Genomic DNA, 14,993 nt, shown 5'->3' with positions numbered 1-14,993 from the left:
CAGGTGGACAGCTCTGCCAGGTTGAATTATTAGAATAAAAAGTGTTCTTCTTGTCTCAGCTTGGTTTCCTCTCCACTCAGTCTAGCAAGTAGTCAGTTCTGTTGTAATGGGACACAGGAGTTCTGAAAAATCACCATGCTATGCAAAACCCCACACAAGATACCATAGGATTTATGGAAAAATAGAGTTAGCATAGTACTCAAAAAAGTTGTCAGTGACACATAAAAAAAGATAGAAAACAAGGATAAACTGTAGCAGAATTTGACACGTTAAGAGGTTTAAGAGAAATACAAATGCTACAATGAACACAACACTTTATGTTGAGAAGGACATGAAGTTGCTTGTGGACGTGGATGGAAGGGCTGCAGCTGGTGAGTCATGGTGAAGTGATAAAAGGAGATTTGTTTGAAATCAGACAGAAAATTGTAAAGTGAGGGAAGGTGGCTGGTGGGTGTTAGCAGTGTGTGTGTGTGTGTGTGTGTGTGTGTGTGTGTGTGTGGTGTATTCTGTGATGTTCACTCAGCTTGATGCAGTTTCTGTGTTTGGATTGCACAAAGGCAAATGTGAAATTCACTTATCCTCAAATCGTTTCATAATGTATCAGTGGTGTTGGACCATGTTTGTACATTTAAACCAAGTGACATAGCAGAACTGACTGTATCTCCCTTTTCCTGTGTCAACAGTCTTCCACTCTCCTGAACCTTCCACCTCAGTATTTGAAGATTCCAAGGACTAAGGACTTCAAAAAAAAAAAATCTCTATTGCACGCACATCCTGTAAGAGTCATCTTTGTATATTGCCCTCACTTCCTCACCGTTTTAATCTACAACCATATAAAAATATGTCCTGTGGCTGCATTGAACCTGCTTTTGTTAATAACTTCCATATTGCCTAATTGAATGAACATTGAATTATAGAGAGTCCCAACAGGGAACAGATGACCCACTCAAATTAGAATAATTAGTGGGGCATCTGGGTGGCTTAGTCAATTGAGTGTCCCAACTCTTGATTTTGGCTCAGGTCATGATCCTAGAGTCCTGCGATGGAGCCCTGCGCTAGACATGGAGCCTGTTTGAGATTCTCTCTCTCTGCCACTGCCCTGCTTGTGCGAGCTCTCTCTGTCTCTAAAATAAAAAATAAAAAAAATAATAGAGAAAGATTTATGTACAAAGGGACTATTTATAAAAATGTCACCAATAAAAGATCCCAAGTGATAGTGCAATTATGTTGCGTTAGTAACAGCACTTGTCACCAGCTTTAGATGTGAAGGGATGAGTCACTAGATTTTTGAAGTAAGGAGTTGGCATAGAGAAGGTTACCTTGAGAGGACCTTTTTTGATTGATGTTGAATTTATTCTATCTCTTCAGGCATGAGTTATGTTTGTGAAGTTAAAAAAAAGTTTGTTTGTTTATTTATTTATTTATTTATTTATTTATTTATTTATTTATGGAGAGAAAGCATGAGTGGGGGAGGGGCAGAGAGAGAGAGGGAGAGAGAGAATTCCAAGCAGGGTCCATGCTCAGCATGGAGCCTGATGTGGAGCTTGATCTCATGGCCATGAGATCATGACCTGAACCGAAATCAAGGGTTGGACACTCAACTGACTGAGCCACCCAGGTGCCACATGTTTGTGAACTTTAATGCCACTTTCTTCTGTTGATTTTGTTCAAATATCTGGTTGTATTTGGTGTTAGATAAAATTGTACTGGACAGGATGCACAAGCGGAAGTTGATTTTATTCTTATGTCTTTGCCAGCAAGGGGAAAGAGAGCACAGATTAAGTCTGGATACTCAATTGTCAAAAGGCAAGGTTGAGCTGGGGCAAGTTGTCAGGTGGAATAGGTTTAAACCCTGGGGTGAGCAAGTGGAAAAGTATTGGAGGTGGGGCGCCTGGGTGGCTCAGTCGGTTAAGCGTCCGACTTCAGCTCAGGTCACGATCTCGCGGTATGTGAGTTCGAGCCCCGCGTCGGGCTCTGTGCTGACTGCTCAGAGCCTGGAGCCTGTTTCAGATTCTGTGTCTCCCTCTCTCTCTGACCCTCCCCCGTTCATCTCTGTCTCTCTCTGTCTCAAAAATAAATAAACGTTAAAAAAAAAAAATTAAAAAAAAAAAGTATTGGAGGACTTCAGTGGGAAGTTAATCAATAGGATGTGTCTAACACATTGAATTACTCCTGAGGATTACCAATGATTTTGTCTATGATTAGGCCATCTGTATTTGCTAATTGGTGCCCTTAGAGGTTAGGCTGGTGCCCGCTACAGGGACTGGAAGATGGGGTGCCATCTCTTTCAATGTTTACATTTCAGGAGATAGTTCCCAGATCCTTGAGAAAGACATTTCCTAGGTTGTAAAACTGACCAGAGGTTAACAGAAGATTTATATACACTGCAAAGGGGCAGAGAAAGAATTTATAATTACACATTTGCTTAAACAAGTGTTTTAAGAAAGCACAGGCCAGGGGCCTATACTCAGAAAAAACTTTCTAAAGTTTAGCCACCTTGGTCATTGATTGTTTGTTTTTTCTCTTAGTAGGCAATGTGAGGATGCTGTTGTATTTGGTTGATGTATCATGTTGTCTAGGAACTGTAGGGTGTCCTAATAGCTTGATTTATGCCTGAGCTTATGCCTCATGCTTGATGGGGCATGATTGTTTATAGCCATGTGGGTCACTGTCCTGTTTTCTGACCCAATCTTTAATATTCTGGAATACTCACCACTGTTTCTTGACTTTTGGCCTACTTCCTTGTCCAGGAGTATACATGCAGGATAGAAGACCTGCTTGACTACTACTCCTATGCTACTCATTTTTTAGCAGCTTGATTTTCTCATGACCTTCTGCTTCTTTTAGTATCAGACGTCTCTGAATCTGAATCAACATTATTTTTGTAGCAGTTTTTTTCCTGTGTACCTTTTGGGCTCCCATTATTTTCCATAATTCTATCACAATAGTCTTTTGTCTTTTGGAGTTTCCTCATATTTTTTTGTTTCATAAATGACTCTCCATTTGTTTTGTATCATGTTATGGGTTGATTTATTATTGAATATCTTGTCAGTATTGTTAGGTTTTGGAATGGGAGTAGGGAGGTGCAGTGAGTGCTGAATTTGTCATGTTGATCCAGAAATATTTGGAACTTATTTACTCTTTAGAATTTTTGAGACTTTCCTGATAGCTTATTATTTTATCATTTCCTGAAAATAATGCATGAAAAGAACATGATGTGTATTATCTGTTTTTACTTGGTGTTAGCTATTCAGCATTCATTCAAATCCACCTTTGTATAACTTTCCATTATCATAGAGACTGGGAAACAAAAAATACTCAACTTTGGAGTCTTGTAATTGGAGATTAACATCAGATTAATTTATGACCAATCAGATATAAAGGTCTGTAGAGGCTTCCTTTTCCATCTCTTCTTCTTGTCTGGAGTTTAATGTGGAGGATGGTGGTCATTGCTTTGAATGGCAGAGCAGAGAAGTAGAAAAAGCTTGGCCTTTTGTTGGTATAGTAGAAGTGTTATAACAACTCAACTACCTGAACCTGTGTGTGTGTGTGTGTGTGTGTGTGTGTGTGTGGTGAGATAAAGAAACTCCAATTTGGTTAAGCCACTATAATCTAGTGTGTTTTATACAGCTAAGCACAACCCTAATTGGCAGTTGACTAATGTTTCCCCTTTTTGATGTTTTGTGCCTTGTACAGGATAGTACATTGTTGTGACACTTCTTGCTTCTGTTCACTCTTCACTCACTTTCCAGAGTAGGAGTATCTTATTATTAGTGATTGATGTAAAGGAGGAAAAAATGGGCATGTAGAGCTCAGTCCCTTTCTCTCTTCTTGTCTCTGCAACATGTGTCTCTATGACTCTCAGCCATGTGGTAACTCCAGTTGTAAAGGTCCTATGTCTTCAGGGTCCTATGTCTCAGCAGTTTGGGAGAGTCATTTGATTCAAGACATTGTTAGCATTTGGTTAATTAACAGGGTATATTGAAACAATATAAAAAGCATTCAAAATCCATATTTAGATAAAGAATTCTCAACAAAATACTAGAAAACAGAATTCAGCAAAATATAAAAATGATTATATACTATAATCAAGTGTGTTTTATCTAAAAAATTTAAGACTGGTGAAAATCAACTAATGTAACATACCATATCAATGGAATATAAACCCAAACCACATGATCATCTCAAGATGTAGAAAAAGCATTTGACAAAATCCAGTACTCTTTCAAGATAAAGACACTTAAAAACTAGGAATAGAAGGGAGCTCCTTCAACTTGATGAAGCCCATCTATTAAAACCCCACAGCTAACATTATACTTGATGATGCAAAATTGGAGATTTTCTCTCTAAGATGGGGAATAAGATACAGAGGTCTGTTCCCACACTTCTATTCAACATCATACTGAGGTTCTAGCCAGGGCAGAGGCAAAAAACTAAAATAAAGGCACTTGGTTGTAAAGGAAGGAGTAAAACTATCTCTATTTGCAGGCAACATGATCTTGTACGTAGAAAAAAGCTATTATAAGTAATAAACAAGTAATAAACAAGGAGATAAGGTAATTTGTACATAAATTATTTGTATTTTTTATGCTAGCAATGAACTATTCAAATAAGAAAACAATTTCATTTAACACCAGAAATAATTAAATATTTAAGAGTAAACTTAACAAGCAGAAGGCAAAATGTGTACTCTGAAAACTACAAAATGTTTAGAAGAAATTAAAGAGAAACTAAATAAAGGGAAAGATATCTTTTGTTCATGAGAAGGGATAATATCGAGATGGCAATACTCCTGAAATTGATCCACAGATTCTGTGAAGTCCCTATCAAAATTTCAACTGCCTTTTGGCAGAAATGGACAGGTTCATCTTAAAATTCATATGGAAATTCAAGGGACCAAGAAGAGCTAAATAATATTTAAAAAAAAGAATAAAGTTGGTGGACTCACACTTCCAAACTTACTACACAGTTATAATAATCAAAACACCATGGTATTAATATGAGGATGTATATATAGTTCAATGGAATAGAATTGAAAATTCAGAAATAAACCCTTATACTTATGGTTAACTGGTTTTTAACAAAGTTATAAAATCAATTTGATGGGAGGAATAGCCTTTTCAACAAATGGTGCTGGGATAATTGGATATGCAGGATGCATATCATTTTCTCACATATCATATATAAAAGTTAAAATGAATCATAGGCTTAAATGCAAGAACTAAAACTATAAAACCCTTAGAAGATAATATAGGAACAAATATTATGACATTGACATTAGGTAAAACCTATGAGACCAAAAGCATGAGCAATAAAGAAAAATATATGAGTTAGATGTCATCAAAATTAAAAACGTCCATGCTTCAAAGAATACCATCAAGACATTAAAAAGACAACCCACAGCATAAGAGAACATACATGCAAATCATATCTCTGATAAGGAACTTGTATATAGAATATTCAAAGAACTCTTACAACTTAATAATAAGAGGACAAACAACCCAACTAAAAATCCAGTTTAAAAGTGGACAAATGATCTGAATGGACATTACCCTAAAGAAGACATGCACGTGGCCAGTATGCATGTGAACACATACATGCTCAACATCACTAGCTATCAGGAAGCTCAAATCAAAAACCACAATGGAATACCACCTCACACCACCTAGGATACTTTAATCAAAAAAGATAGATAAAAGCAAATGAAAAATGGACTTTTTATTGTAGAATGGTCTTAGATTTTTAGAATAGTGTTAGTTGTGAAGATAGTGTAGAATTCCCATATATCCCACTCCTACCTTCTCTATTGTTATTAATTTCTTTGGTACAGTACATTTGTCACCTTTCACTAACCAATATTGACACAGTATTATTAACTAAAGTAATGCTTTATTCAGATTTTTAAAATGTTTACCTAATGTCTTTTTTTCTGTTCCAGGATTCCATCAGGACACAACATTACATTTAGATGCCAGGTCTCCACAGTCCTTTTGCTTTGATACTTTTCTTATGATTGGACCAGGATTATGTGTTTTTGGAGAAATGCCAAAGAGGTAAAGTCTATTCTCATCATATCATATCATATCAGAGATACTTATTATGTACATGATTTGTCAGTGTTGATGTAAACTTGATCACCTAACTGACATAGTGTTTGTTGAGTTTCTTCATTTGTTTTTTAACCGACTGAGCCACCCAGGCACCTTAGTTTCTTCATTTGTAAACTGATTCTTTTTCCCACTTCGCATACTGTACTCTTGGGAGAGAAATAACGAGTTATGCACTTAAGAAGTAAATAATTATGTTCCAGCTATTTGAGGATGGTGTATATACATAAATTATTTGGAAATTTTTACATGGGAGATTTGTCTATTATTCTCCATTTATTTATTGAATCATCTACTTATATCAGTGTAGACTTATGGATATTTATTTTGTACATTGGGTATTAATCCCATACCAGGACTTCTGATGTGTAAAGAACTTAGAAGTCTTCACTCCTGTCCTTACAAGAAGAAAAATTAGAAAAAAAGGCATATTAATAATTTTTCTTGAATCCATAAGGGAATTGATTGTTGCAGGGCAAAGTGCCACCCCAAAATTTGGAGAGATAGGAAAACACAGAGAATCAGTTTACTTAGAGTAGAAGCTGCTGGAGTCACAAACTGGTAGGAAGACGTCAAAGGTAATTTTGGCATATTGCTGGAGTATGAGTGAAGTTTAGTATGAAAATGAGAAATATTTGGGGACTACAGTCTTAGGGAAGCCCCGCACTTAATATCCAGCAATTCCAGCAGATTCTCACAGTATAGATCCAAGATGGGCCCCTGGATTTTGGCAGGAGGAGGGGAGAAGTTAACATTATGAAATAATCCCAGAGCATTCTCCATGATAAAGGCCTCATCTCCATGGGGAAGAGACTTTATTACAGCCATTTCCCACCTAGAGGAAGGGATTCCTCTGACACCAGGAAGTCAGTTAGCCCTGTCACCTCAGTTTTCTTGTGGGTCCAGGAAGTGATTGATTTTCAGTTGTTCAACTTTTTCTTGGTGTGAGGATGGGAATGACAACTTCTAAACTTTCTTTACACATTTAACCTGAAAAGAAGTCTCTCTGAGTCTCACATAATTTTTACTAATTTGTTAGTTTTCCAATGTCTATACCCATTTAAAGATGTTCATCCATGATTTCTACTTGTTCTCAGCAGGAGACTTTGCTTGAATTATCCTATCAGCCATTAATAGAAATGGATCCAATCTCTTGGATGGCAATATTAGAGGAGATTCTAGTATCTTTTTTTCTGGGACTTGTTTTTTTTCTTTCTCCCTGAAATGTCAAAGGATCCCAGGGACTTGGTCTAAACATCATGTGGAAAGAGTAACAGGCTTTGACCCATCCATTAGTACACTACTGTTTATCCGTTGTCACTGCTTTTGTTTTTGGTGTCTGGAATCACAATTAAAAACAGGTGAAAGCACATGGTCCAATTCTGTATTGACATTAGATATAATGAAACTCTAACTCACTCTGTCAAAGGAAAGATTATTCAGTTCCTTGAGGGTTAATGGCCTAATGCTGTCACATTTGAACTTCCAAATTTACTGGCACAAGTTAGGCTTCTTCTTTCGAAGTCAGCCATAATGCCATGTGATTGGGTCAGAAATGTCATATCTGCATGCTATCTTAGAGCCAATATTCCACCCTTATTGATCTGGCACTGAAATAAATAAAAAACATTAGACCACCTTTCCTTCTTTTTGTCCCCAAACAAATATCATTTCTTTTACAGAAAAAAATCCTCTTTAGATACTTTTGGTGTCCTTTATAATTTCAGTGAACCATTGGGCATCATTAGGATTTTCTGAATTCATTAGAGAAATTCAAGTAATGTTGAATAGAACAAATTGAATATTCCTCTTTAGGCTCTAATGCAAATAAACTCAAGAGTTGGTAAAAACTTTATAAAATAACAAAATAATTACTGTCAAATTCTTGACCTACATTCTTTTTTTAATGTTTATTTATTATTTTGAGAGAGAGAGAGAGACAGAGAGAGAGACAGAGTACGAGTGGGGTAGAGAGAGAGGGAGACACAGAATCTGAAGCAGGCTCAAGACTCTGAGCTGTCAGCACAGAGCCAGACATGGGGCTTGAATTCACAGACCACAAGATCATGACCTGAGCTGAAGTCAGACACTTAACTGACTGAGCCACCCAAGTGTCCCAACTTGACCTACATTCTTATAACTGATAGGGATCCTATAGAGTGACTATAGAGGATTTAAAATGTGCCGTGTTTACTATTGGACAGGAAAATTGCTGCCACCTTTTAAATGGAATATTGTTTTATTAAAAGACAGGAGATGTATAATTTCACTTGGAGATCATTCCTTTTTATTGTCATCTTAATTTATGTTTTTAAAAGTTAGTAGCAAGGTTGAATAGAGAGAAAAAGGTAAGGGTTAAGAACACAGACTCTGGAGCCTGAAGGCTTAGGTTCTAACCTCACTCTGCAACTTCCTTCCCATTTGACCTTGGCCAAGTGTCTCAACTTTCTTGCCTCACCTGCAGAATGTGTAAATGACAGTTGTACGTGTTTCATAGGGTTGTTGTGCAATTCTATGAGTTAATATTTGAGAAATGCTTAGAACAGCGCCTGGCACATAGTATACACTTTACAAAACAGGTGAGTTAATTTGAATCGATATTGCTAGCAACTGGGATACATGGAATTTTAACCCAGGGCTGTTGTGCTCCAAAGCCTGTGCTCTTTCTGTAATACCAGTTGTAAAATTCTGCCATCAAAAGTTGGGTCACTTCCTGGACACATTCTCACCCAAACCAAGCACCCTCTGGAAGCCCACTCTCAGCTCCTGGGTCCGTAGGGCATACACCATGGGGTTAAAGGCTGGGGGCATAACATTATGCAGCACGTTGAAGAGAACAGGGATGAAGGGGACCTTTCTTCCTGCCAGGTGGGTGACAGACAGTACAATAACGGCTGTGTAGAAGAAGACAATGAGGATGAGATGGGAGCTGCAGGTACTCAGGGCCTTTGATGTTGCTTCAGCGGAGTTCAGCCTCAGCACTGAGCGAACAATCAAAGCATAGGAAGCAAAGACCAGACCCATGTCACCCCCAAGTGTAACCCATGCCAAGGCCAACTGGCATACTCTGTTAATAGTGGCGTCATCACAGGCCAGACTAGTGACCCCCAAATTAGAGCACAGACAGTGGTCAATTTCATTTCTGGAGCAGTAGTGTCGCTGAGCAGCCAGTACAGGCAATGGGATGGTCAACAGGCCATTCCTGAGCACCATGGACAGGGTGGCTTTGATCACCGAAGCCTCATTGACTATGGAGGAGTACTGAAGGGGGTAGCAAATGGCTACATATCTATCCACAGCCATGCAGAGGAAGATGCCTGACTCCATTCCCATGAAAGTATGGATAGCATAGATCTGAGCAAAGCACTCGTGGAGGCTGATGGCCTTGGCATCAAACCAGAGAATGGCCAGGATCTTGGGCATGATGGTGGTAGCCAGGCCAATGTCCACGATAGCCAAGATGCCAAGGAGCTGATACATGGGCTGGTGCAGGGAAGGCTCATGTTGGATGGTGATCAAGATGAGGATGTTGGCAATGAGAGCTAAGATGTAGAGCAGAGCCAGGGGCAGGGAGAGCCAGTGCTGCCACTCATGAATGCCTGGGAGCCCCACCAGGATGAACTCAGACACTTGAAGCCTTGAGCTATTGGTTATACTCAGGGTGGTATCCATATCATGGGATGTCTTCTTCTCAGCATCTGCCTACGGATTAAGGGAAGCAAGGATAGTGTGTGGTTAGCTTAGCTAAAGGTTAAAATTTCTGTGCAGGTATAAGATTCACCACAATAATTCAGTTCTGTTAAATATAATGCATCCTTTATCCCCTTGAGACTCTGGGAAAAAGTTTACCTAAGAATAAAAGAAGGTCCAGTGTGATAAAAGATAAAGATTTAATATAATACAAGTAAAGATTTACTGATTCTATGTGCCTGAAATCCAGCATATATTTTTATATGCTGGGGACATGAACATAATGCGGGAGACAGATACATTTTAAAGAAACATACATATCCGGCCTGTTCTAGCTTTCGGTGGTTGCCAAACAAAATATTACAGACTGGGTAACTTAACCAATGGAAATTTGTTTTCTCACAGTTTCGTGGGCCAGAGGTCCAAAATCAAGGTGTTGGTGGTCCTGTTTTCTTCTCAGTCCTCTCTCATTGGCTTATAGATGACTGTCTTCTTCTGATGTCTTCACATTGTCTATTGTTTGTAAATGCACATGTCTGTGTCCAAATTTCTTCTTAAGGACACTTGTCACATTGGATTAGGGTCCATGGTCAAGATTTCATTTTAACTTAATTCCCTCTTTAAAGACTTTTTCTGCGAAACTGCTAATTCTGAGGTACTAGAGACAAGGATTTCAATACCTGAAGTGAAGCATACAACTGATCCCTAACAAGTAAGTAAAGTTAGGGAGTAGAGGTGATGTCTCCATTCTTAGGGATTTCATAAAGAGAATAAGTGGCGGCAGTTAGAACTCTGACCAGGCCTTTTGAGTGCCCTGTTGTTGGAGAATAATTTCTGACATAAAGCACTTCATTTAATTTTACCATACAGGTGAGGAAACAGATTGAATGATTTGTCTAGATAAGGATCATGTATCAAAATCACTAATATGTGTCAAAGCTACAGCAAAATTTTAATGTTATGCATTTAAATCCAACACTCCTTTCATAAAATCTTAGCCAAAAGGTTACTACCCTATGGAATAGCATTTGTTTCCTTTTCTGATTATGAAAGGAATGTTAAAGACATACCTAGAGCTGTATTTTTAAATCCCTTATGTTATTAACAAAAGGTAGGAGGAGGAACAAGTGGCAAAAATCTTAAATTAAAAAAAAATGTTTATGTATTTTTGAGAGAGGGAGAGAGAGAGCGGGAGAGGGGCAGAGGGAGACACACACACAAAACTGAAGCAGTCTCAGGCTCCAGGCTGTTAACACAGATCCCGACTGACACAAACTCATGAACTGTGAGATCATGACCTGAACTCAAGTCAGATGCTTAACCTACAGCCACCCAGGCGCCCCATGGCAACAAACTTTTAACAGCTTCTATATTTCTGTATGGTACAAATTGGAAATATAGCACGCACATTTAGCCTTTTTTTTTTCTTTGCTTAAGTAATTTTGTGGCTTGCTTTTACTCTTGGTTCTCTTTTTTAACATATTCTTGATTTATTAATTCTTTAATTTTTGGAGAACTTTTCAAGCAATTGTATCTAAAACTGTACCTGAGAGACTGATGTCAGCAAAATAGTGTGCTAGCAAACTGTAGGTCTTTGTTCTACCACAGATCACTAATCAAGCAACAGATTGACCAAAATAGCTTTGTGGTTGTTCTAGAAACTGAGAAACTAAGTTACAATCTATAGGGACCAAGTGAATGAATGCCCAACCGAAGAAATGCCACACTCAAAATTGCAGGAGTTTTCATGGTATTTTCTCACTCTTGTCTCACCCTCTCCTTTATGCAGCATGGTACACGCAGGAGGAATCCATCCAATTCTTAGTTTCTCCCTTGAGAGGTAAGGTAAAAAGTGTTTTCATGGTCGCCTGACTGGGAAGTCCCATCCTTTTGAGGTTGTCCCATCATCTTAGAGCTCTGCCTCATTTCTCTCCTATTTTCTGATCATAGACCATAGTCTCTATAGATGAGAAGAGCTTGTAAGAAGGGAGGTAGTAAAGGTGAAGATCAAATAAGTAAAGCCAGCCATGGAAGTGGAAGGCATATACTAATCAAATTCAGAGTCAGGACAGAATTACTGGAATGTGGGACACATCAATCCCCTCACCTCTCAGGATGTAGATCATTGGTTGGTTTCCTTACTACTTCAGGAGGATCTTTGAAGAGGCTTTCACACTGACAGTGCTTTCTGTAGCTGTTTCTGCTCTCCTGGCTTCAGCTACCTGTGTTCAGCCATACGTTGTTCAGAGCAGATCTGTAACTTTGTTTGTCATCCCTGGAGTGTGGGGTTTTAGAATAAATTAGATCCTGGTGATGCCTGGTTTGGTGTGCTGGTCTATAAGCCCTCCCCACTCTACTCTAAGCGTCCTCCAGGGTGTCATGCTTTTTTTTTTTTTAATCAAAATAAGGCCTCTGGTGCCCTTGGGGGTTAGCCAAGTAATTTCAGGGAGTAGACACATCCAACACTAATCTTAGGGCAGTTCCCCAGATGGACAGCTTTCTACTCCAGACTCCTCAGAGTTTAACTGATGAATAATGCTCCTCAAATTGTATGACAGTTCTGAAGTAGCCCCCACCTTCAAATGTATGTTTACTTCATATCCCTCCCAGAGATTGCCTCTATTTATTTTCCCCTTCACAAACTTTGTGAGTAACCTCTTTATTTTGTTTACTCTTCCTCATCTTCTTGATGTTTATTTCACTACAATTTAATTTTTGTTTCAATATTGCACAGAAATTTCTCTCATTAATACTCTTAAATTGCCAAAAATAATGTATTTTTTTTAGAATGTAATCTCACTCAAACCCTCTCTAGTGTTTGTCTGTGTTGATCAGTTCCTTCTAGTACCACCTGCCTCTCTTGTATTTCATGACGTGGTACTTTTAGTGTTAATTAAACTGAAATAAAAGAGTGACGTTTAACTTGTATTCAGATCAAATCCTTCTTAATGAGAAATGTATTGGTTGATAAGTCTATCTAAAATGGCAGTCCCAATTCTATCATTCTCTGCTTTATTTCTAGGACAGTCATCACAACATGCCAAATTATGGACTTACTTCTTTGTCATTTTGATTTCTAAAATCATTCCCTTTGGGTTGTCTTACTTTTTTGATGATATCCTTTGTCTTTTTTTTTTTTTTAATATATGAAGTTTATTGTCAAATTGGTTTCCATACAACACCCAGTGCTCATCCCAAAATGTGCCCTCCTCAACACCCATCACCCACCCTCCCCTCCCTCCTACCCCCCATCAACCCTCAGTTTGTTCTCAGTTTTTAAGAGTCTCTTATGCTTTGGCTCTCGCCCACTCTAACCTCTTTTTTTTTTTCCTTCCCCTCCCCCATGGGTTTCTGTTACGTTTCTCAGGATCCACATAAGAGTGAAACCATATGGTATCTGTCTTTCTCTGTATGGCTTATTTCACTTAGCATCACACTCTCCAGTTCCATCCACGTTGCTACAAAGGGCCATATTTCATTCTTTCTCATTGCCACGTAGTACTCCATTGTGTATATAAACCACAATTTCTTTATCCATTCATCAGTTGATGGACATTTAGGCTCTTTCCATAATTTGGCTATTGTTGAGAGTGCTGCTATAAACATTGGGGTACAAGTGCCCCTATGCATCAGTACTCCTGTATCCCTTGGATAAATTCCTAGCAGTGCTATTGCTGGGTCATAGGGTAGGTCTATTTTTAATTTTGTGAGGAACCTTCACACTGTTTTCCAGAGTGGCTGCACCAATTTGCATCCCCACCAACAGTGCAAGAGGGTTCCCATTTCTCCACAGCCTCGCCAGCATCTATAATCTCCTGATTTGTTCATTTTGGCCACTCTGACTGGCGTGAGGTGATATCTGAGTGTGGTTTTGATTTGTATTTCCCTGATGAGGAGCGACGTTGAGCATCTTTTCATGTGCCTGTTGGCCATCTGGATGTCTTCTTTAGAGAAGTGTCTATTCATGTTTTCTGCCCATTTCTTCACTGGGTTATTTGTTTTTCGGGTGTGGAGTTTGGTGAGCTCTTTATAGATTTTGGATACTAGCCCTTTGTCCGATATGTCATTTGCAAATATCTTTTCCCATTCCGTTGGTTGCCTTTTAGTTTTGTTGATTGTTTCCTTTGCTGTGCAGAAGCTTTTTATCTTCATAAGGTCCCGGTAGTTCATTTTTGCTTTTAATTCCCTTGCCTTTGGGGATGTGTCAAATAAGAGATTGTTACGGCTGAGGTCAGAGAGGTCTTTTCCTGCTTTCTCCTCTAGGGTTTTGATGGTTTCCTGTCTCACATTCAGGTCCTTTATCCATTTTGAGTTTATTTTTGTGAATGGTGTGAGAAAGTGGTCTAGTTTCAACCTTCTGCATGTTGCTGTCCAGTTCTCCCAGCACCATTTGTTAAAGAGACTGTCTTTTTTCCATTGGATGTTCTTTCCTGCTTTGTCAAAGATGAGTTGGCCATATGTTTGTGGGTCTAGTGCTGGGGTTTCTATTCTATTCCATTGGTCTATGTGTCTGTTTTTGTGCCAATACCATGCTGTCTTGATGATGACAGCTTTGTAGTAGAGGCTAAAGTCTGGGATTGTGATGCCTCCTGCTTTGGTCTTCTTCAAAATTACTTTGGCTATTTGGGGCCTTTTGTGGTTCCATATGAATTTTAGGATTGCTTGTTCTAGCTTTGAGAAGAATGCTGGTGCAATTTTGATTGGGATTGCATTGAATGTGTAGATAGCTTTGGGTAGTATTGACATTTTGACAATATTTATTCTTCCAATCCATGAGCAGGGAATGTCTTTCCATTTCTTTATATCCCAAAGCATTTGGATTGTTGTATTTTCATTTTCATTTGTTTCCATATATTTTTTAAGTTCTTCTCTAATTGCCTGGTTGACCCATTCTTTCTTTAGTAGGGTGTTCTTTAACCTCCATGCTTTTGGAGGTTTTCCATACTTTTTCCTGTGGTTGATTTCAAGCTTCATAGCATTGTGGTCTGAAAGTATGCATGGTATGATTTCAATTCTTGTAAACTTATGAAGGGCTGTTTTGTGACCCAGTATGTGATCAACCTTGGAGAAAGTTCCATGTGCACTTGAGAAGAAATATATTCTGTTGCTTTGGGATGCAGAGTTCTAAATATATCTGTCAAGTCCATCTGATCCAATGTATCATTCAGGGCCCTTGTTTCTTTATTGACCATGTGT

At 38.5% G+C, this 14,993-nt stretch overlaps 2 protein-coding genes across 2 annotated transcripts in view; one reads left to right on the top strand and one right to left on the bottom strand.

The window, feature by feature from the left end:
- Window positions 1–14,993, top strand: part of LOC102954174 (olfactory receptor 56A4-like) — a 136,982-nt gene that overhangs the window by 45,128 nt on the left and 76,861 nt on the right. The window contains exon 5 of the mRNA XM_042959034.1: window positions 5,939–6,053. Within this exon, the coding sequence (XP_042814968.1) occupies window positions 5,939–6,053 (115 nt within the window). The remainder of the gene's footprint in view (window positions 1–5,938; window positions 6,054–14,993) is intronic.
- On the bottom strand, window positions 8,814–9,779 carry LOC102961305 (olfactory receptor 688-like). Its single transcript, XM_007083137.2, has one exon. It carries the CDS (start codon window positions 9,777–9,779, stop codon window positions 8,814–8,816), a length of 966 nt encoding a protein of 321 aa, XP_007083199.2.

Source organism: Panthera tigris, chromosome D1 (assembly GCF_018350195.1).
Source record: "Panthera tigris isolate Pti1 chromosome D1, P.tigris_Pti1_mat1.1, whole genome shotgun sequence".
Classification (NCBI taxonomy): domain Eukaryota; kingdom Metazoa; phylum Chordata; class Mammalia; order Carnivora; family Felidae; genus Panthera; species Panthera tigris.
Note: the sequence above shows the minus strand (reverse complement) of the source record. Positions and strands in the feature narration are given on the sequence as shown.